Here is a 22697-nt window from a genome sequence, read left to right on the forward strand (position 1 = left end):
TATCTCTGATTGAAATCTTGTATTATAGAAAAAGTTTTAAGTGGGAAGAATAGCTTTCTCTCTGTTTTATAGGATTATGACTTAGAAGTTAAATAAGGGAATATGTAAAAAATGCTCCAGGCTATTAAAAACATAAGCATAGCCTATCATGGTGATGCACGCCTGTAATCCCAGGTATTCAGGAGGCTGAGGCAGGAGGATTGCAATTTCCAGGCCAATCTCACCAACTCAATAAGACCCTGTGTAGCTCAGTGGTCTCTGTGTTCAATCCCCAGTACCTGCCTCCATACACAAAACATAAACACTATGTAAATTTGTGTTGTTTTTAGGATACATAGATTTTAATCATTCAAAAAAGACTTTACAAATGAAAAGTAGATAAAGAAGCTTTATATACAACTGGATAAATTTGTAAAAATAGACTCTTATTTTGGTCTGGATTTTACAGTTGTCCTGTGGAATGATAAAATTTTGCAATGAAATGCTCATGGAAAGTAAAATTTTAAAAAATGTCTAGGCACTTTCTCTTCTCGTGTATTATAGAGTGAAGAGAATATCTCAGGGATGACAAGCTTCCGTGAAGTTCTGGAGAAAATGCTCGTTATTGTTGTGCTACCAGTTAGAAACAGCCTGAGAAGACAAAATGAACTCTTCTCTTCCCACCTGGTCTCTAATACTTGTGGATTATTGGCCAGTATTGTCAGTGAACTGACAGCATCAGCCCTGGGATCTGAGGTAATAAGTTATATTTTTTAAGACTGAATAAAAACATACATAAATTTTCCAGTTTCTTTTTTCATGTATTTTCATTTTATGAAAACTAGTTTATACTTGTGTTGATTAGAAAAAAAAAATTCTTTTTTCAACTCAGCTTTTTATTTTTCTGCCTTTCCTTATACCTTTTTATTTGCTTTTTCTTGTTTATAACTTTACCCAGAAAGTTACAGTAATATAAAGCATACATTTTCCCCTTGACTAGATTCTCATCTGCCCTATTACACAACTCCAGCTCCATGCCTCAATAAAAGTGAAAAGTTCCCATTGCTGGTTGATGAGTATTATTAAGTCAGGCTACTGATAAAGAACACATGGTATTAAAATGGTAAAGAGCTTCAGACCATTGCTCTACCCACTCAATTGACCCAAGCCACATATATATTGAAACTCAATTTTTTTCATCTTACTCATATCAGTTTTTTAAATTGTAAAATATTCATAATATAAAATTTGTCATTCTAATTATTTTTGTGTACAGTTCAGTGACATTAAGTACATTCACCTTGTGTAGCCATTGTTAAAAAGTTTTAAAAGTATGAAATATTATGTTTGAGAAAATCACCTGAAACAGTTTTAAACACAATTTCACTTTTTAAAGTAACATTTTTTTTTTCCACTCCATTTCACTGCCTTACTTATTCTGTTGGTTTGACTAAATTTGATATTTTTATTTTCCCCAAAAAAAGTAGACTGTAGATTGGTTTTGGAAATCATGTTTTAATGTGAAATACCTTATATCACTCAGAGAAATGTTTAATAACCTACAGATGTTCAGTGGCTCCAGCTCTCAAATTTCTTGCCAAGGAACTTGTTATCTCTATTTTACTTTTATGATTTCTAGACTTCGCTTTTTTTTTTTAAACTTTCATATTTATTTTAGAACCTATTCTGGAAATCATCCAATCTATGTTGGCCACTGATTCACAATAACTAGTGGTTATAATTTCTGGTTGATTACATGGACCTGAGCAAATCTTAGAATCTCACCCTAGGAAGCATTTCCTAGGTTTCTTGTTTTGCTTTGACTTTGCCCTTGGAGGCCATTGACACTCTTGTCAGAAAAATTTTTAACTAATTTTTTTTAATATTCATTCAGTCTATAAAATGTTTCCCTTTTGTACTAGACTCTAGAGGATATAGGAAAGTCCATAATTCATATGCCCCCCTCCAAACATTAACTCATATGTAAACTTAACCTTTCCAAAGGAACAAAATTTCTAACGAAATGGCCAAGTCACAGGGCACTTAATATATAACCTTAGGAGTTCCCAAAGGTCCTAGTTTAGATGCCCACATTTCTCTCTCTCAAAGTAGTTTATAAATCTTGATAAAATCATAAACTTCAACTGTTCCCTCTCTTAACTTTCTCAAGGATTAGAGTTAGGGTTAGCAGATCACTCATATATGGAAAACATTAGATCAAAAGAGAGTGATTTTATTTGATTGTTTGAGTGACATCTTGTATTATTCCTGTCTCGTATTTTTTGCACTTTTGGAAAAGGGAAGAAAGTGGAATTGAAAACTATTAAGTGTATTTCAAAGCCTCTGATTGCAAATCTTGAGTAAATTTTTTTGTTGTTGTAATGTATAGGGAAAAGCTTTTGGCTAATTTTATATGCAAGGAAATAAACTACATTAAAACAATAATTAATTACAATGTGATCAACTTAGATTAGAAACAGTTTCTGTAAATTAAAAGATTAGTTTCAAATCAAAATAACTTCTCTGATCCTCTGTACTGCAAGTCTGAAATTAGTGTGGTTGTGTATATATCACGCATACCTTAGTGGTATTCAAATTTAGGAAATAGTATCGTTTTCTTCAAATGAAGTATCACTTGAAAGTTCGAAGATAAGAGAAATGGTCTGGTTAAAGAACCTTTAATCCACATTGTCTTTGTGCACCTATCTCTGCAGAATTCTCAGAGCTCTGTATGTATGTATGAAAACTACTGTTATAGAGAATGTTGATTAAATTTTTGGTATCTCTTTTCAAAGTGAGTAATCATTCGTATGTTGTGACTGTGGTGACATACGGGTTTGTAGTTCTGATATACTAAGTTAAATTTATGACTAAAAGAAAATACTGCGAAGTAGCATTGATTTGTGATGTTAGATTGATAAAATCTGGCTTTATTATGGGCTAATTTCTTAATATAATACACCCTTACAAGAATCTAAACCCATTTATTATGTATAGGTTATTTTACAAACCTTTAGATAGTTTTGTTACAGGTGTATTATTAACACTCAGGTTCACGCAACTGCTGATGTAATTGCTTGTGCTATTCACAGGTTGATGGACTTAATTCTCTTCATTCAGTAAAAGCCAGTGCTAACCGATTCACTAAAACAAGTCAGGGAAGAAGTTGGAACACTGGAAATGGGTCCCCAGATGCAATCTGTTTTTCAGTAGACAAACCTGGAGTTGTTGTAGTTGGTTTCTCTGTCTATGGAGGAGGTGGAATTCATGAATATGAATTGGAAGTGTTAGTTGATGATGTAAGTATCAGTTGGGTGGTCTGTGAGAACTTATCATTGTCATAGTATGATGGGTTCGTATCTTTGAGGGTTTAGCAGATCACTCATATATGGCAAACATTAATTATTATTTGAGTGACATCTTGGATCATTCCTGCCTCGTACTTTTTGCACTTTTGGAAAATGAAAGATTTTAAGTGGAATTGAAGACTAGTAAATGTACTTCTAAGCCTCTGATTGCAAATCTTGAGTAATTTTTTTGTTGTACAGGGAAAAGCTTTTGGCTAATTTTATATGCAAGGAAATAAACTGCATTAAAGCAGTAATTAATTACAAATCAAAAATGTTCCTAAAATAAGAGTCTAATGGATTTTGTTTTGGCATCTTCATTAGAGCGAGCATGCGGGAGATTCAACTCATTCTCACCGATGGACATCTCTAGAATTAGTCAAAGGAACTTATACAACAGATGATTCACCTAGTGACATAGCTGAAATCAGACTTGACAAAGTTGTTCCTTTAAAGGTAATTTCAACGATATGTTTATGTTGTTAAAAAGAGATAATATTATGTAGTTTTAAGTAGTGAAAAGTATTCCGTAAATTTTCTTTGTTAGAAATCGCTTTTCCTAAGTTATCTTTCATGTTATGCTTCAAATATTAATGAAGTTCCCTACTGTGTTCCTGATATTGTACCATATTATATTCTGTTTTTGCATAGTATCTCTTATAGTATCTCTTAAATTTGGTAGGAAGAATAGTTATGTTTTAGTCAAACATAACTTCAGATACCTGATCTTCCATGTTTAGCTTTAACAACACTAACAAGTCATTGTTTTGAGCCTAATCTGTAAAGAGGGAATGATAACATCTGTGTTGTAATGTTATGCAGATTAAATTAAATAATGGAAATGAAGCGCCTGCCTCCCTGTCTAGCACAGTATGAAAACTGAATAAATATTAGTTCCTGTCTTTCTTCTCTTACTGTGCCCAAACTCTTTTAAAACATAAGTGGCCTTAACAGTATTATTAAAGTTACCGCTTTATGTAAAATAATTTTCTAAAAATGAACATTTGGCAAAATAGCTTATGCCTCATTAATTTTCAGTGTTAAAGTAGCACTGAAGTATTTCTGAGTTCAACTGAAATAAATTCATTTTAGAACAGAATTTTGGTTTAAGTAGGTTCATCAAAAACTTCATCAAAAAGAGTTTAGAACTGGGCACAGCAGTGCATGCCTGTAATCCCAAGGTATTTAGAAGACTGAGGCAGGAGGATTGCAAGTTTGAGGCCAGCTAGGGCAATTTTGTAAGACCTTGTCTCAAAGAGCCAGGGATGCAGTTCAGTGTTAGAGTGCCACTGGGTTCAATCCCTGGTACCTGGGGCGAAATGTTCAGATACTGAAAAACCAAAAATCCTTTATTATAAGACTTATGTCTTGAGTTATAAACATGAGTATCTGTAGCTCACATTTTCTATGTATAGTGCCTGATATTCTAAACAATTATTATCTTACAAATATTTTCTCACATCTGTCTGCCTATTTATTTTTGTCTTTGAATAAACCTCTGCCAAAATAATACAATGGGCTCACTTATTCTTTTTTAATATTTTTTTTAGTTATCAGTGGACCTTTTATTTATATGCGGTGTTGAGAATCGAACCCAGTGCCTCACACATGTTATGCAAGTGATCTGCCACTGAGCTACAACCCCAGTCCTCACTTATTTTTTTTTTTTTCACACATTTAAAATTATTTCAAAATTTAGGGGCTGGGAATACAGCTCAGTTGGTAGAGTGCTTGCCGTGCATGCACAAGGCCCTGGGTTCAGTCTCCAGCATCACACACAAAAATAATAATAATGATATTTCAAGATTTAAACTTCTCTAGGAAAAATATTGTATTATATTCTTAAAATCCTTTATTAATAGCTAATAGTCTAGCGATGTGATTTTAAGAGCAGGAACTAGCTCTGATACTGGTGTTCAAATCCTAGTTCTATTACTAGTTGTATAATTTGGGCAAGTCATTTAACCTCTGTACCTCAGATACTTCATCTGTAAAATAATGCTGATGAAGATATTTTAAGGATTGATTTAATTAAATCACAAAGTAATTAGGACAGTTTTTGTTATGCCAAAAGCGTTCAGTAATTGTTAACTGTCATCATATTTGATTCATTAAAAACTCATTCAGTGAGGCTGGGGGTGTGGCTCAAGTGGTAGTGCGCTCGCCTGGCATGCTCGAGGCACTGAGTTCGATCCTCAACACTACATAAAAATAAAATAAAGATATTGTGTCCAACTAAAAAAAAAAAAATTTAAAAAAACCTCATTCAGTAACATCATCTATAAATATTATAAAGAAGTTAAATATATTTGCCTAGTTTTATTGCTAGAGTTCTTTTTTTATAGCCTCTGTACTTTATGAATAAACAAACATGTTTTGCATCTTTATCATGAAGGAAAATGTTAAATATGCTGTGCGCTTGAGAAACTATGGAAGCCGTACAGCCAATGGAGATGGAGGAATGACTACGGTTCAGTGCCCTGATGGTGTGACCTTTACATTCAGCACATGCAGTTTGAGTAGCAATGGCACAAACCAAACCAGAGGACAGATTCCACAGATACTCTACTATAGGTAGGTGTATCTATAGATGGAATGGAAATATTCTAAAGCGGCATAACTTATAGTATACTGCCAAGGTAAAAAATTATAAATGAACAGTTGTAATTAAATACAAAATATCTTCCTAACACATATTTGTGCTAATTCATATAAACAAGTCTCATTTAAGATATAAATTCAAAATTTAATATAATGGTAAATGCTTTAAAACATGGGTTTTGGTCATTTCTTGACATTTTTGTGTATTGGACACATGTTCTGGGTACTTCATCATGAATCATAAAAGTTTCAAATTTAATTAGAATTTATTTATTTTTATAAGTACCTAAAATAAATTATCAGATTGACTCAACCCAGGTGGTGTTGTTGCCTTGATCCTATTATCAGTCTGCAGAATATTTCAATGTTTATAAATCTCATATCTGCCTGAGGTATCCTCTTGGGCCCTAGAATATACAATGGTTCTTTCTTTTATTTCAACAGAAACCATTCTACAAAAAGAGTGGAAATAAAGAATAATAATAACCTTTGGGTTAAAAATAACTTCTCTGAATTTTTCTTTTAGTAACTTAGCTAGAGTCTTAGGTAGTAGTGAGTACTATTGACCACATTTGTTCTTAACCCAACTAATCACTAAAGTTGCATAGGCTTGATGCTTCCTCTCTTTCCTTCATAAACTATCTAGGGACACCTCCTAGGTTGTTAGTACAAAATAATTTCCCTAAAGATTTTCTCCTCCCTTTATTCATATGTCATAGAGTAGAGACAGTACACAGTATATAGCTGTACAGTACAATGCTGTTGCTAAAATATATAAGATTTCTAGTCTTTTTATCCTAATTATGAAGAATGTTTTTTGTTACATAAGCATTATAATAAATAGTTCATTATTCTCTATCTCAACCATAGATTGAAAGCTGTAGCATGCACACAACGACAGTTTTATATTTCAAAAAGCTAGAGAGCCATAAACAGCATCTACTATTCAAACTTCTGGATGTTTTCATATTTATAAGAAAGCTTTAAATACTCTTACTTTAATAATTTAGGTTAAAAAAGATTAAAGTCTCTTGATATTTAACATCACTCTTGATATTAAACTCATATCTAGTTTTGGTATCCTCTCTGAGAGCCCTAGACTGAATATTCAAGTCTCTGATATCTTTCTTCAGATAACCCCAGGTGGAGATGATGTGATTCATGTATACTGAGCGCTTAAACTATGTGCTTTATCTGTCTTGTCTTAGGTAGTCATGAGGTAGGCACTTATACAGAAGAGGGAACTGAGGCACTGAGTGTTAAAAATCTTGCCCAAATCACACATAATCATTTAAGGTACAGGGATTGATAGGCAGGAAATCATATTCCAGATGTCATAGTCTTGAACCACTACACATTCTCTTTCAGAATGCTCTGTACAGTTGACTAATAGACATCTTAGGTTTAACAGATCCATAGTACTCCTCTCCCTTCTGCAGTTATAGCCACATACCTTGTCATTTTTTGATGTCTCTATTACCCTCATACTTTATATCTAATTCATCAGCAAATACTAAACTAAACTGTCCTCAATCCAACCTTTTCTACCATTACTATGATTAGTAACCTAGTGCAAATCACCACTATCTCTGTCTGTAAAATTGTAATATCCTGTCTACAAGTCTCTCTCCTATCTCTGTTGCCCACCTACCATCACTTCTCCTTGGCGCAGCCAGTGATATAATGAAACCATAAATCATATTGTATTCTGCCCTTTCTCAAAGTCCAGTGTCCTCCTGTTGCCATACCAGTATGAAACGTGAAGTTAGTTGATATTGTGACTCCTGTTTCCTCTACCCCCCATCGCCACTCTTTACTCTTTCTCCTTTCATTCCAGCAATATTTGTCTTCACTCTGTTCTTCAAACTCAACATTGTTGTCTTTGTCCTGACACTTTTCCCTCACATCTTTGCGTGGATTTTTTTTTGTTGTCGTTTTTCTTCAAAGTCCTATTACTTCTTGAAACTATATGATTACATATTTACTGTTTTAACTTTAACTTTTTAAATGTAAATTAAATGAGAGGCTCTGATCTGTATGATTTCTAAAATTAGGTCATGTTTTACTTACCGTTGTAGAATACTCTCTTGTTTACTCATGTCACAGGAGTGAATTTGATGGGGATTTACAATCTCAACTTCTGAGTAAAGCCAATGAAGAAGATAAAAACTGTAGTAGAGCTCTCTCTGTGGTAAGCACTGTTGTTCGAGCTGCCAAGGACCTCTTGCACAGAGCTCTTGCTGTAGATGGTAAGACTATCCTTTTTCTCTCTTTATAGTCATATTGTAGATTCTTTGTTCCCTAACTTTGCATGGAGTAATTGAGGAGGAGCCATCTTGTAGAATCCCTGAGTGATTTATTCATTCGAGATTTATGCATGCATGAATTTTGGACCAGCATATTTTTAAAGTATGTTCAAAGCAATTACTTGGCATTTTAATTTCCTTAGTTAACCTAGTAAAAAAAGAATTCTATCTTGATTAAAGTTAGGTATTGCCTTTATTCTTTTTTTGGTAATCAAAAAGCTTATTCTTCCTATATATGTTGTCTTCAGTAATGTGTGTCACCATTTACCCAAATGTCTGGATACCCTAACCATCTCCTTTGATTTGCTTGTCTAAATTAAGTTCTATGAGTTCTTTCACTGGAAACCTTTCCAGTTTGTATTCATCCCTCTTTCTGTTCTCCCAGTGCTTAGTTCAGGCTGCCATAGTGCAAGTGCATGCCCTGCCTCCTTTTCATGGATGGATAAAAATCATAATAATCTTACCACCACCTTTCCCACTTTCCCTATCTAGTTATCTAATCATCCCCTACATTGGCAACAGTTATCATTTATAAAAATAAACTGTTGCCCTAGTACTCTGTTACTATAACATTCATTCCTAAGCCTAGGTGCACATTAGAGTCACCTGAGAAGTTTGCCAAAAATGAGGAATATTTGTTCTATTCCTAGTCTATTTTGTGAAGCAGCACATCTAGAAGCCAATATTTGGAAGAATAATTGACCTTATAAGTATCTTTAGAATCTAGACTCAAATTTATCCTTCCACCAACGTGACTAATATGTCACAGCACAGATTTTTCTTTAGAAAAATAAAAGACAATATAGCTTAGTAACAGCAGACATTTTTGGAGTGCTTTATATGTGCAGGCATTGTTCTAAGTGTTTTACATATATTAACATATTTAATCTTTACAGCATCCAATGAGAAAATGAGAATTATTATCCTGTTTTACAGATTATTTTCCTAACATCAATAATAGTCATGTTTGGTACCAGAGTAGTAGTTTTAAAATCATGGCTCTGTTACCCTAAGTTCTAATCCTAGATATTATACAGATACATATACTTAATACCCATAAAGTATTTTGTGTAAGATACTTAAACACTGTGTGCCTTGGTTTCCCCTTCTAAACAAATAGTAGGAATAATAAAAGCATTTTATTGTGGTAATTGAGATGACATGTGGAGGTAAAACACTTAGACTTGTACCAGGTCCTTAATAAACAGTTAATGTTAATAACTTTGTCCAAGAGAACAGAATATAGGTAGTATAGCATGTATGTAGTACAATGAAAACTGCCTTCTAACTATAGTTTTAATGCCTTTTTTAGCTGATGACATTCCAGAACTGCTTAGCTCTTCCAGTCTATTTTCCATGCTGCTTCCCCTTATTATAGCCTACATAGGACCAGTAGCTGCTGCTATTCCCAAGGTGTGTAATTCTATAACTTTGATTTTTTAAAAAAATAACATTTTTTAGATTTTATATCTTTTATTTAAAGATACTTTTTAATCCTTGAGGCACCTGGGTTATAGGTAATAGGCAGAGATTGATGTGTTATGTGGGAAAAGTTATTAGTTAAATCTCTCAGTTCTTAGTGTGTTTACTGGATTATTGGACTTACATACTGAATGTACATTTGAAGAATTTGGGAATGGGAAATTTTATATTTTAGAAATATGTCATGAAAGGAAAGACTTAAGATAAAAGATTTTTAAAATATATGAGCTTGATACCATATCTTCATCATCTTGAATAATAATAATGGAAAAGGAGAGAAGTGTTTTAAAGTAGAGAAATATTGAAGACATGGAACAAATTGTAAATTATTGATTCTTTGGCATAATTAAATATTGAGTATAACCTAATTTTCTGTAGATCACAAAAAACAAAAGTGTTTAAAAACACAGACTAGGTATTTTAGTATAACATCTAAGAGAAATCTTTTTTATCCATAAAGCAGATTTCTCATTGAACAAAAACTTAGTACCAACTCTTGATGCAAATTGTTGCTAATGAGGGTAACCAACACTTATAGTAATTCATAATTTAAAAACTAATTTCACATTTATCATCTTAATCTTTTGTTTTATATATATTTACTAGGTGGCTGTAGAAGTCTTTGGCCTTGTCCAACAATTGCTTCCCTCAGTTGCTATTTTGAATCAGAAGTATGCACCCCCTGCTTTCAATCCTAATCAGTCAACAGATAGCACCACAGGAAACCAGCCTGAACAAGGTCTCTCAGCTTGTACAACCTCTAATCACTATGCTGTCATAGAGAGTGAGCACCCATATAAGCCTGCCTCTGTTATGCACTACAAGGTAGGCACAGATTTCTGGTTAGACTCAATTGTAAAACTTTATTTGAGGTTCTATAATGATATCTTAAAGAACGTTTTGCTTATTTTCAGAAATGTAATCTCTTTTTTAGTGTGTAAGTATAGAAAATCACAGATAGATACTACCAAATACACAGAAGGCTTTAAGAAAGAATTTCTCCCTAAAGAATACAGGTTTATGAGGATGGTTCTCAAATCTTCTTACAACTATATTTCAGTATGTAATTCTAAACTCCCATGCTGTATATTGTAATAATAATGCATGCAAGAATTAAAATTCATAAATCATTTTTTGAATTGACATTATTTGAATCCAGCCTGAGCTCTGAAAATTTACACATTGTAGGATTTAAGGAGTCCTCTGTTTAGTGTTAAAAAAAAAAAACCCTGCAAAACATTTATAAATTTAATGTCATTATATTCAAAATCCTTTTTCTTTGTTTTTTAAATTACATTATGTAAATTAATAAGTCATTCATTTCATCAGTTTTAATTAGAAGTTAACATTTTGTGTTCTTATAAAATTTTCAGGTTTTTTATTGTAGAGAATATTAAATGTATAAAAGTAAAGCAAGATAGTATGTTATACCTGAGCTATTCATCTCCCCAAGTTTAACAGATTCATTATTTTAAAGTACATTCATGATATTTTCTTAAGCATATCTCTAAAATATAGGACATTTAAAAATAACCATAATAATTGGACAGAGAGAAGTGAAGGGAGGGGTGGGGGTACGGGGATAAGAATGATAATAGAATCATATATGGGCATATATGATTACACAACCAGTATAACTCTAAATCAGAAGTTATTTTCCATTTATGTATAATGTGTCAAAATGCATTGTACTGTCATGTATAATAAATTAGAACAAAAAATAAAAATAAAAATAACTAATATTATCATTTCAAAAGTGAATGATTCCTTAATAAGATCATGCAAATTTTGCTAATTTATTTAAATCAGAATATAGATAAGATGCATACATTGCAGTCGGTTATGTCTCTCAAATCTCTTTAAATTTTAAAACCCTTTACATCTATAGATATTTTCTCCACCCCGCAACCGTTTCAATTTTGATAGTTGAAACTGGACCATGTGTCTGTTGGGTGAAGTCCTCTTCAGTTTACCTGCTAAGTCCTATAGACACCTTTTGTAGGTGTGAAATTCCTCATTTCCTTGCTTTCTGGTATAAGATGTTCCTGCTTCAGCACTGGAACCATCCAATTTTTTCAAAGACCTTGGTTTCTTTTATACATACACGTGTATTATATGTGCGTGTGTATATATACATATATTTGTGTGTAGATATATTTATTTATAGACATATTTATATATGTAGTTTTTTAAAGATAAAACACTTCATGAGTTGTATTGATGATACTAATTGAAATAAGGATCACCAGAGCAGTGATACACACCTAAATCCCAGTGGCTTTGGAGACTGAAGCAGGAGGATTGAAAGTTCAGAGCCAGCTTCAGAAGCTTAGGGAGCCCTTGAGCAACTCAGTGAGACCCTGTCTCTAAATAAAATATTAAAAAGGGCTGGGGATGTGGCTCAATAGTTAAGCACCCTTGGGTTCAATCTACAGTAGCAAAAAAAAAAGGAGGGGTGGAGGACACCTGAATCTCCTTTCTCACACATCTAGAATTTCTATTTTCAATGACACTGGGAATATTAAAATTAGAAAAGTGTTTGTGCATGGGTAGGTAGAGTGGGTATGTTGTCCATTGATTATATCATAACTACAATGTAGTCAAATTGCTATGTTTTAAAGTAAATTAGAATGATCAATTACTGTCTTCTAAAGTAAGTTAGAATAACCTGTGATTATAAAACAATTGGATATATATTTTGAATAATTTGTTTTATTTTAGACTTTTTGTAATTGCTTTTAAATTTACATTTTGTTTTATAAATGTTGAAATAATTACATAATATATAACAAATCGAGCTTTTATCTCTGTCCACTTCATTCATTTCCTTCCTTTTCTATCATTGGTAATAATTTCTTTTAATTTTGGAGTTATCCTGTGGTTTTATTTAGTAAATGTGAAAACACACTCACACACACATATACAGCGGCAGAGTTGTGTGTGTGTGTGTGTGTGTGTGTGTATGTATTCATATCCTCTTGCCTATTGCCAGGTGGCATTCCCAGAATGTGTCAGGTGGATGACAATTGAATTTGACCCTCAGTGTGGTACTGCACAGTCAGAAGATGTCCTCCGTTTGCTGATTCCTGTTAGAACCATTCAGAATTCAGGATATGGACCAAAATTGATATCTGTTCATGAAAATCTTAATTCATGGATAGAATTAAAGAAATTTTCTGGATCCTCTGGATGGCCTACCATGGTTTTAGTGTTGCCAGGTAAATGTCCTCTTTTCTGTCTTATGGGGTAAAATATATATGTGTATGTACATTTAGTAAGGTTACACTATTGAAAAGTTTATTTAATTTTTTGAGGAAATTATTTTTAGACTTATGGGAATTGCAGTTGAGGAATAAATAAGTTGCCCTGGGTAAGGAACATACCAGGATCTGAGTTTTGGAGCAGAGTTAATATTGGGGAGTGGGTGTTTATATAGATGGGACCAAGGTATAGAAAAATATTAAATATTTTATTTCTCAGTAAATGCTAAATTTTCAGAATTTAATTAAGGACTCCAGTCCTTCCTTTGAAGAGAAGTTGTAAACCCTTCCAAGTTGTGTTGAAACTATTATTTCAGTTGGCTTTAAAGGTATGTGAGAGAGAGAGAGAACATAAGTGTGTACAACTGTAATCACTGATACTCATGTTCTTTTAAAAGAAAGTTAAGTTTTTAAAATTATATGTAGTCTGCTGTGTGTTTTATCCAGTTAATTATAACCACTCTTGTGATGCTTTAAAGTGATAACCTATTCAGAAACTTCTTTCTTGAACTGTAAACTGCCTTTGTTTGTTTGTTTATAAAGAGATGAGAAAAATCCAAATGCCAGCCTAGAGGATTGCCTTGAAACAGCAAAGATTAGACTTGATCACCTCTGTGATTGACAGAAATCAAAAAATTGCTAATGTAACTTAACAGTAAATTTTGGGGAAAATTAATTATGATGAAAAATAACAACCATTCTTTTGAGATGTTCTATTTTTAGTTTTACTTTTAGCACAGTTCGTTTAGGAACCCACCTTCTAAAAAGTTTTAGTGTCTAAGTTGTATACTGCTTGGAATGAATAAAAGAAAGGGGAATTTTTGATAAAATTGTTTCAGATTTTGACCTCAATTCTGGCTTTTTTTTTTTTTTTTAAAGGAAATGAGGCCCTTTTTTCATTAGAAACTGCTTCAGATTATGTGAAAGATGACAAAGCATCCTTCTATGGTTTCAAATGTTTTGCAATTGGATATGAATTTAGTCCTGGACCTGATGAAGTAAGAACAAATTATCTTTCCATTCTGTTAAGGAAGATTATGTTTTTAAATACGTATATCAACTTAAATTGCATCATTGCCTATATTCAAAAGTTTGAAATTTATTGTAAGCTAAGGATGTATAATTTAAAATATTTTGTGGTTTATGTGTGTGCATTGATTTTTTTCTACTTTAATACATGAAGAAAATGAGGGTGGTGCACTGTAACCCAGTTTGATTGAAGTGTAATTTTGAAGTGTAATTATGTCTTCCCTGAGCCTGCTCTAATGGATAAACCTTTCTGAGTAAATCATAGAACTTGATTTTATAAAGAGACTTTCAACTTTTCTAAATACTTTAAGTCATACACTAAAATAAAAATCCAGGTCAGAGTTGATCGTGTTCCTTCAAAATGATGAATCAAAAATTATTTAGACAGTGAACCTATAAAACTGAACCTTATAACCTGCATTAGACAAAATAATGAATCTCTTCCATTCCCAATTTAACCATTAACCCATACATGCTTCTTTCTAATTTTAAAAAGTATATAAAAAGCTTGAACTTGAATTAATTTTTATTGATAATTCTTATTGTCTTTCAAACATTTTTTAAAGCAGCAAATTTTATACAATTCTACAGGGAGTCATTCAGTTGGAAAAAGAATTAGCCAATCTTGGTGGAGTTTGTGCAGCTGCTTTGATGAAAAAGGATCTAGCACTTCCTGTTGGTAAGTCTTGTTGGGTATTAGTTATTTATTGATAAATGTTTTTAAAAGTTAAGAGTAAAATATGTTTATTACAGAACACCTGACAATAGATTTGCAAAATGAATTCCATATCACATACTCATAATCAATAACTGCTTAATATTCTAAGGGTTTAAGTTTATTCTAAAGGGTTCTGTAATCCTTTTTAATTACACAAATCGATGCACATGTACACTCTCCTTATGCATGTGTATACTATGCCAATCATTGGGTTAAGCATTAAACATAGAGGATTATACCAAAAGTGTGATATTTCTAAATTTTTGTGGAAATATCAAGTAGACTGTTGAATATTTAGTGCTTGGGGCTCAGGGGATATGTCAATAAAAATATCATTTGAACATAGTTGTTATGTAAAAATAGCCCAGGGTCAAAGATGGGACCACTAAAATTTTTAAGATGAACAAAACAGGAAGAAGAGATCACATGTAGAACTGTAAATGTGAATAGCAACTGAAGGAGCAGAAAAACTAGGAGTGGGTATTTATGAGAATTGTGTATACTACTGAAAATTAATTTAAATCTATTACTGCATTTGAAAATTTGTTTATTTGTGTCCTCAATGAGAAATAAGTTAGTAAAAATAGATATCTAAGGACGTTCAGAATAGATTGAGAATAGAAAGTGAAGGACAGCCTTCACTGAACTAGCTTTTCAGAACCATTTTCATGTGGAGGAGAACAGAGTGAGTGACAGAAATGATACCTCTACATGAAGTAAAATTATATGTGTGTAAATTAATTTATGATCAAGAGGGTTATATATGGTTTAACATTGTATTTCACTATAGTTATAAAGAAAACTTTTTTTTCTTTTTCTAAATCTCTTCCCAAAATTCCATCTATAGCTCTTCCTTATAACAGTAGCTTTCCAACTCTATCCTTTGTTTCCTCCCATTTTCTCTCTCTTCCCCTTTACTTCTTTCTGTATTCTACTTTTTTTCTATTGGTCTCTTTCAATCTTTTCAGTTCCCTTGATCAGACTTAATATTGGTATATATGTGAAAAATGAGACCTTTTATATTCTATTCATATGAAGAAAATGTTTTGCAACCTCTTTAGAGGATAGAAGATATTTGTTAATAAGTGTTCAATTTTTAAATATATATACTTTTTGACATGGCAATTTTTTTATATACACTTGCACAGATGATCAAAAAGATAAGTTAAAGAAATGACAAATGTAGCAGTGCATGTGATTGTAAAACGTAAATGCAATTAAAAGTCTGTCAATGGAATCTGGTTATATTGTAATCACATATTCATACAGTGGGAGATGTTAAAGTACATTTATATGGTTGGCAAAGAAAGATGTCCAAATTAAGTAGGAAAAGCAAGTTGCAGAAGGTTCCATTTTACACGTGTTATTTACAAATGTGTGTGTTCATGTATGTGTATATTGACACACACTCTTCTGATTTATACATTGTTTATACAAATAATGCGTAAGAAACTGTTGACACTGGTCATCATTGGAGTAGATGTGAAGCTCGTTAGAAAGATAGAATTATTTATTCCATCCAGACTCAGCAATGCACGCCTGTAATTCCAGCAGTTTGGGAGGCTGAGTTAGGAGGATCCTGAGTTCAAAGCAAGCTTCAGCAACTTAGCAAGGCCTTAACCAACTCAGTGAGACTCTGTCTCCACTAACTAACTACTGGATATGGCTCAGTGTTTAAATACCCAGTGTTTCAATCCCCAGTACCAAAAGGAAAAAAAAAAAAAAAAGAATTATTTATTCCACACTTCTGTACAATCTGAATATTTCCCCTTGAACTTTATTCGTAGAATTTCACAATTGAATCTATCAAAAAAAATCAATGAAATATGTTCTATATTAAGCAGTAAAGAAGAAAATAGCTAGAGCACATGGTCAGTACTTTATGTTTCTATGTGAACCATCATTGTTTATGAAAAGTATAGTTCTTCTCTAAGTCAACCAAAATACAAAGGTTCAGATTCAGAATAATCACTTTCCTCTTTTTAATTAAATTAATTAAATGCACTAAATCAAAAGCCTTTATTTATTATGCATAAATATAGTATATATTTTTTGCATATTATTCAGCAAATCTTTTTTGATTATTGGTTTGAGAATTGTAGCTTTTATTTTCATTAAAAATATTTTACAATTTAAAATCTAAATGACTGAGATTTACCCAAAACAATAAATCTTTTCCTTATGGAGTAGCAGAATTGTGAACAGGGTGTGATGAATGAAAGACTAGAAGGTTTAAGTATTAATATATTTTAGTAAAACTTTTCATTTGCATAATAGGTAATGAATTAGAAGATGATCTTGAAATTCTTGAAGAGGCTGCATTACAGGTATTGTCCTGAACACTAGAAGGATAAATTTTATTAGTTTAAAAGCAGTATTTTCACAAGATCAGCTTTACTTTTCTTGAACAGTTTTCTTCTTTAAATAATTCTTTCTGTTCCTCAGCAGTTATAGAGACACATGACTTTTAATTGTTCTCCTTGATGAGAGGAACTCATGTGAGCTCAGACTATGTTGTGTGGTGGGTATTGATTCTGGAGTTAGACCAAAATCTTATCAGAGAAAGAAGAGGAAACCAAGCTGGAAGGGAAGGAATCCTTTTCACAACTGTGGACATTTAAATTCCATTTTGAAAGTTCCCTTTACCAGCTAGACAAAGGGTAATTTCCTCTCATAAAGGAAACTAGTTAAAGGTGTTATATAAGGGCTGTATTTGAAATACTTATAGGGAGTGGCAAAATTTGAGGAAGATATATTTGGTGAGTTTAGACTGTGTGAGACATATATGTCATATTAAATGGCAGAACCAGACAGGAGCAGTGGCACACACCTGTAATCCCAGCAGCTCAGGGGGCTGAGGCAAGAGGATCACAAGTTCATAGCCAGCCTCAGCAAAAGCGAGGCTAAGCAACTCAGTGAGATCCTGTCTCTAAATAAAATATAAAAGGATGGGGACGTGTCTCAGTGGTCGAGTGCCCCTGAGTTTAATCCCTAGTCCCAAAAAGAAAATTAAAAAAGAAAGTAAAACCAGTTGGCTTTAGACATTTGGGAGCCCTTAATTTGTTACCATTATTGATTTGTTTGTTTGTTTGTTTATGTAGTCATTAGTTATGTAGACCATGTGACAGTGTAATGGAAATATATCAGTACTATATTTCAATTGAAATGCTCTTTTTTGTCTTTTTTGTCAAACTATAATATCTTCTTACTCATAATTTCTAAGAGATTTAAATTGCTCTATGAATTCATCAGTATGAATTTATCTGGGTAGCAGTCATTATTATTTAGATAAAAACATCAGAATGTGCAGGAAGCAAATTATAATATCTACTGAACCCAGGCCAGAAATGCTTATGGTACTAATTGAGCATTAATGTATGCTGCATACCAAGACTATTAATGATGAGTGATTTTTGTGGATTGAAATGGCAAAGGTAGAAGATAGAAGGTGACTCAGACATTTAATTGAATTGATGGCATCCAACCCAGATTTCATGGGTTTGTAAGGTCCTCTGAATAAAATTTTTTTTTTTCAGAGCTAGGGTGGAATATTTCCCCTTGAACTTTATTTTGTTTATTAGGTAAAAATACTCTAAAAATACACTATTTAGATGGGTGTGGTGGCACATGCCTGTAATCCCAGAGGCTCAGGAGGCTGAAGCAGGAGAATTGCAGATTCAAAGCCTGCATTAGCAACTTAGTAAGGCCCTAGGCAACCTGTTGCAAAATAAAGGGCTCAGTGGTTAAGTGCCCCTGGATTCAATCTCTAGTACCAAAAAACAAAAACAGTATTTTTATTAACAGAAATATCAATTAAAGGGCATTTTAATAGCCTAAAATAAAAAGGCTATATTCTTCAAATAAAGGACTCACTCTATCGGATCCTTATTCTTACTAATTTTGCCAGCTCCAGAGAATAATGAGCATACATTTATGCTCATTATTCATGTTTACATTCTGTTCTAGGTGTGTGTAATTAGTGGTAGTAACAGCACTTTTCTCGTTTACAGTATCTTTAATATTATTTCTCCATTTTTACAGTTAGACTTTCAAATCAGTATTATTTTTTTTTATGTGTTACAAAAAAGTGAATTTCAGAGAAATTATGTGACTTATCTAAGAAGTGAGTTAGTTGAGAAACAAAGATTAGTACATAGGTCTTCCAATTCCTAGAGCTGGTATTTTCCATTTTACTTATTTCCTGAGATAAACTGAATAAAGCAGCAATACTAAAACCAAACATTTATTTCTTATTAACTTAAGCACTATCCTAAAAATTCTTCATATTTTTATCTTATTTAGTCTGTAGGATAATCCTGCAAATTAGAGATTCTTATCTCTGTTAACATATTTTAAAAAGAAAAACTGAAGGGCAGAGAACTTGAATAACTTGCCTAGGGTCACACAACTTGTAAAACACGTGAATTGGAATTCAGCTTATCGCAGTTTGGCAAAAAAGCTCCTAACTTTGACCATTAAGCACTGATGATAGGGAGACATCATATTCTCAGTAATTTTAAGAAGCCTCTGGATATTAGCAAACCACCAGTTTGTCCTTGTTTGAAAAAACAAAAAAGTTAAATCTTTGTATCTTAAGATATAAAAATAATAAACATTATATTAATAAACATATCAGGCAACATTTAAGTTTAGGTGGGCCATCAAGAAGCTCATACATTATGATTTTAGAAATTATTATCATGTGTAAAATGTTCTTTAAGTTGGATATAAAGAAATATTTATTGTGTTACTATTTAAGAACAAAAATGTTCCCACCTTTTTGATGTATAGTTGTGGTGATCTAACATGCATTAAATACCTTCCATTTGTCAAACAATATAGTATGTGTTTTATATGTGTCTGTAATTTAAATTGTGTAAGACCCTTATAAGGGGAGCAATTATTTGATCATCAATTTAAACATTTTGCAGATTCAGGGATGATAATTCATTAGACAATTTGTCAACAGCACAGAATTATTTGTCCAAAGTCAGGATTTGACTCTGAAGATAACATTTTTTTTGAAATTACATAAATTATGGAATGTAGGTTGTTGTGGGATAGTTCAATAAATTTAGAAGTGTAACCCTTTTCTACGAAAAATATTTTTGAAATTTATTATTTAAAAATTTTTTAAAGCAGAGGTCATAGTTCAGTGATAGAGCACTTGCCTAGCTGCCCTACCCATTCCCCGCCACAAAAAGTAGGCTTAAGCATTTTTATAGTTTTGGTAGTTAAAGCAGGTCTTTCCCTACATTTGATTTGTCAGATAAGTGAAAAGTAAAATTTTACTTTTATCAGCCTATTTTTTCTTAACTTAGACTAATGAAGCTTGTATACAGCCACAGTTAGGCTTCCACTCACTTTTTGCAATAATTTGATCATCAATTTAAACATTTTGCAGATTCAGGGATGATAATTCATTAGATGATTTGTTGACACCACAGAATTACTTGTCCAAAGTCAGGATTTGACTCTGAAGATAACATTTTTTTGAAATTACATAAATTATAGAATGTAGGTTGCTGAAGTCATGACCATGATACCCACCTACCCAAAAGAACAGATATGGTTTACTGATAATTTCTGTCAATAAGGAAGACTTCAAGAAAGGGAGACTTAGAAAGAACTCTGGCTCTAACAGATGAGGATGTGAGGAGTAGAGGGCTGGCATAGGAAGAGATGCATCACTTCTGATAAGATGCTTATTTGTGAGGAGGGGAAAGAGACAGGAAGTATTATCCCTTATTTTTCCCTCCTAGAAGTTTCTACAGTATGGGCTAAAGGAAGGAATATTGCAGCATGGGGAGAAAATGGTTTTTCTGAGAAGGCCTAACTAAAATGTGTACAATTTGGAAAACTTTATGTAAATTTTTGTATTTCAGAGTATACAAATAATCTTTTTTACCCAACAGGTGTGCAAAACTCATTCTGGTATACTTGGCAAGGGATTAGCTCTTTCTCATTCACCAACTATATTAGAGGCTCTTGAAGGAAACTTACCACTTCAAATCCAAAGCAATGAGCAGTCCTTCCTGGATGATTTTATTGCTTGTGTCCCAGGATCAAGTGGTGGAAGGCTTGCAAGGTATTGTGCTTTATATAATATACAGTTACTTTCTTTTAGGGCATCATTGCTGAAGAAATGAAAGGAGAGTCATTAGGATATTAAAATGCTGCCTAAAATATTCTGGTTTATGTGTTTTGCAGTTGCTGAAATATAAAATGGTGATTAATATTTAAAACTACATGACATTTATTAATGATTATTGTTTTGCCATTTGCTTTCTTTTTATGATAAAAAAATGCTGGCCTGTGTTATTTTACTAATAAAAATATAGCTGGATGATATAGCTCAGTTGGAAGTGATTGCCTAGCAAGAACAAGGTTTTATTTTTAAAATTGCAGAGATTACTCTTTACTTTTTAAAATCCAAATAGTGACTGACAATTTTTTCAGTCAGCCTCACTGCAATCTTTGTAAATATTTTTAGGTGATGCTTAATTGAATTACTCATTACTCATCTCACAGGACAACTGGAACATGTAAATCACAAAATGAGTCCGGGGGGTATGTTACAAACCAAAGAAAATGGCAAATTTTACATGGAAGGGAAAGTAATAAAGAAGATAGTAAGAAATTGTGTGAAGAAAGGGTGGACAGTCTCTACCTTGCTGCCCTAAAACCAAAATTCCTTTTCTGTCCTCCAGCTACCATAGAACAATTGTTCTTTGCCAGGCTTTTAGACAGGTGAAATCAGAGAGGTTTCCTGCAGTAAGAATAAGTGTCCTTAAGCCTTCAAACTGTATATAAATTCAATTCATTTTGGGGGGGTATTTAAATTAGCCATAATTAAAATTTCAGATTTTCTGCTGGGCATGGTGGCGCACACTTGTAATCTCAGCAACTTAGCAAAGCCCTAAGTAACTCAGTGAAACCCAGTCTAAATAAAATACAAAAAAAAGGGGGGGTGTGTGTGGCTGGGGATGTAGCTCAGTGTTAAGCACCCCTAGGTTCACTCCCCAGTACCAAAAGAAAAAAATCAGATTTTCTGATTTTTAAGACTTTTATCAAATTGTACATAAACATCAGAAATTTCATATGCTTTGGCATTTTTTAAATGCATATAAATAGTATTTATTTTTTATTGGTATATTATAATTATACATAATATAATATAATTCATTATGCCCATAAGCATTTACCAATTTGATCTCATTGGTATTTTTTAAATGAATTTATCATTAACAGTTGCCAAAGAAGCCACTTGTGATTATCACTGAATCAGAAATAGATATTATTTAGTATTTTGTTCAGTGAAAGTTTCATTTATTTGGCTTAATTTCATTTGAATCATTGAAGGTGCTGATGAATGTTTGCTTTTTTGTTTGTTATCATTATTTTAAGATGGCTTCAACCAGATTCCTATGCTGATCCTCAAAAGACATCACTGATACTGAATAAAGATGATATTCGTTGTGGTTGGCCTACTACAATAACTGTTCAAACAAAAGACCAGTATGGAGATGTGGTACATGTTCCCAATATGAAGGTAATTCTGTCTGAATTAAATTACAAGACTTTTGTACACTGACTGCTGTAACTGGTAAAATATTAGGAATGGCAAGTACACAGAGTCTAGTTTTTCTGTCCTTTGTATATATAATGTAGGACACAGAACATTTAAATGATTTGGTTATATTAATTCTAAATTATATGCTAGAAGATGTGGTGAGTCAAAGGAAGGATACAAAAGTCTATGTATAAAGAGTGCTAGACACATAGGGGGAAGGCCCATGGTAATAGTGATCGAATTTTTAATTAATGAAAGCATGTGTTTTTTACATTTTTATTGATTTTTTTTTAAAAATAAATGACAGCAGAATGTATTACAATTCTTATTACACATATAGAGCACATTTTGTTATATCTCTGGTTGTATATAAAGTATGTTCACACCAATTCGTGTCTTCAT

The 22697-nt window shown here is 32.5% G+C and overlaps 1 protein-coding gene across 13 annotated transcripts in view; it reads left to right on the forward strand.

The window, feature by feature from the left end:
• Positions 1–22697, forward strand: part of Mycbp2 (MYC binding protein 2) — a 272081-nt gene that overhangs the window by 143436 nt on the left and 105948 nt on the right. For all 13 annotated transcript variants that reach the window (XM_058580959.1, XM_058580960.1, XM_046449465.2 and 10 more), the window contains 13 exons: positions 544–735; positions 3072–3278; positions 3651–3782; positions 5722–5900; positions 8034–8176; positions 9546–9646; positions 10322–10540; positions 12708–12933; positions 13855–13973; positions 14596–14683; positions 17000–17049; positions 20638–20810; positions 22130–22274. In XM_058580959.1, the coding sequence (XP_058436942.1) occupies positions 544–735; positions 3072–3278; positions 3651–3782; positions 5722–5900; positions 8034–8176; positions 9546–9646; positions 10322–10540; positions 12708–12933; positions 13855–13973; positions 14596–14683; positions 17000–17049; positions 20638–20810; positions 22130–22274 (1974 nt within the window). The remainder of the gene's footprint in view (positions 1–543; positions 736–3071; positions 3279–3650; positions 3783–5721; positions 5901–8033; positions 8177–9545; positions 9647–10321; positions 10541–12707; positions 12934–13854; positions 13974–14595; positions 14684–16999; positions 17050–20637; positions 20811–22129; positions 22275–22697) is intronic.

The sequence above is a fragment of the Marmota monax genome, unplaced genomic scaffold (assembly GCF_021218885.2).
Source record: "Marmota monax isolate L192 unplaced genomic scaffold, Marmota_monax_Labrador192_F-V1.1 WCK01_AAM20220418_F8-fsc00137, whole genome shotgun sequence".
Taxonomy (NCBI): Eukaryota; Metazoa; Chordata; class Mammalia; order Rodentia; family Sciuridae; genus Marmota; species Marmota monax.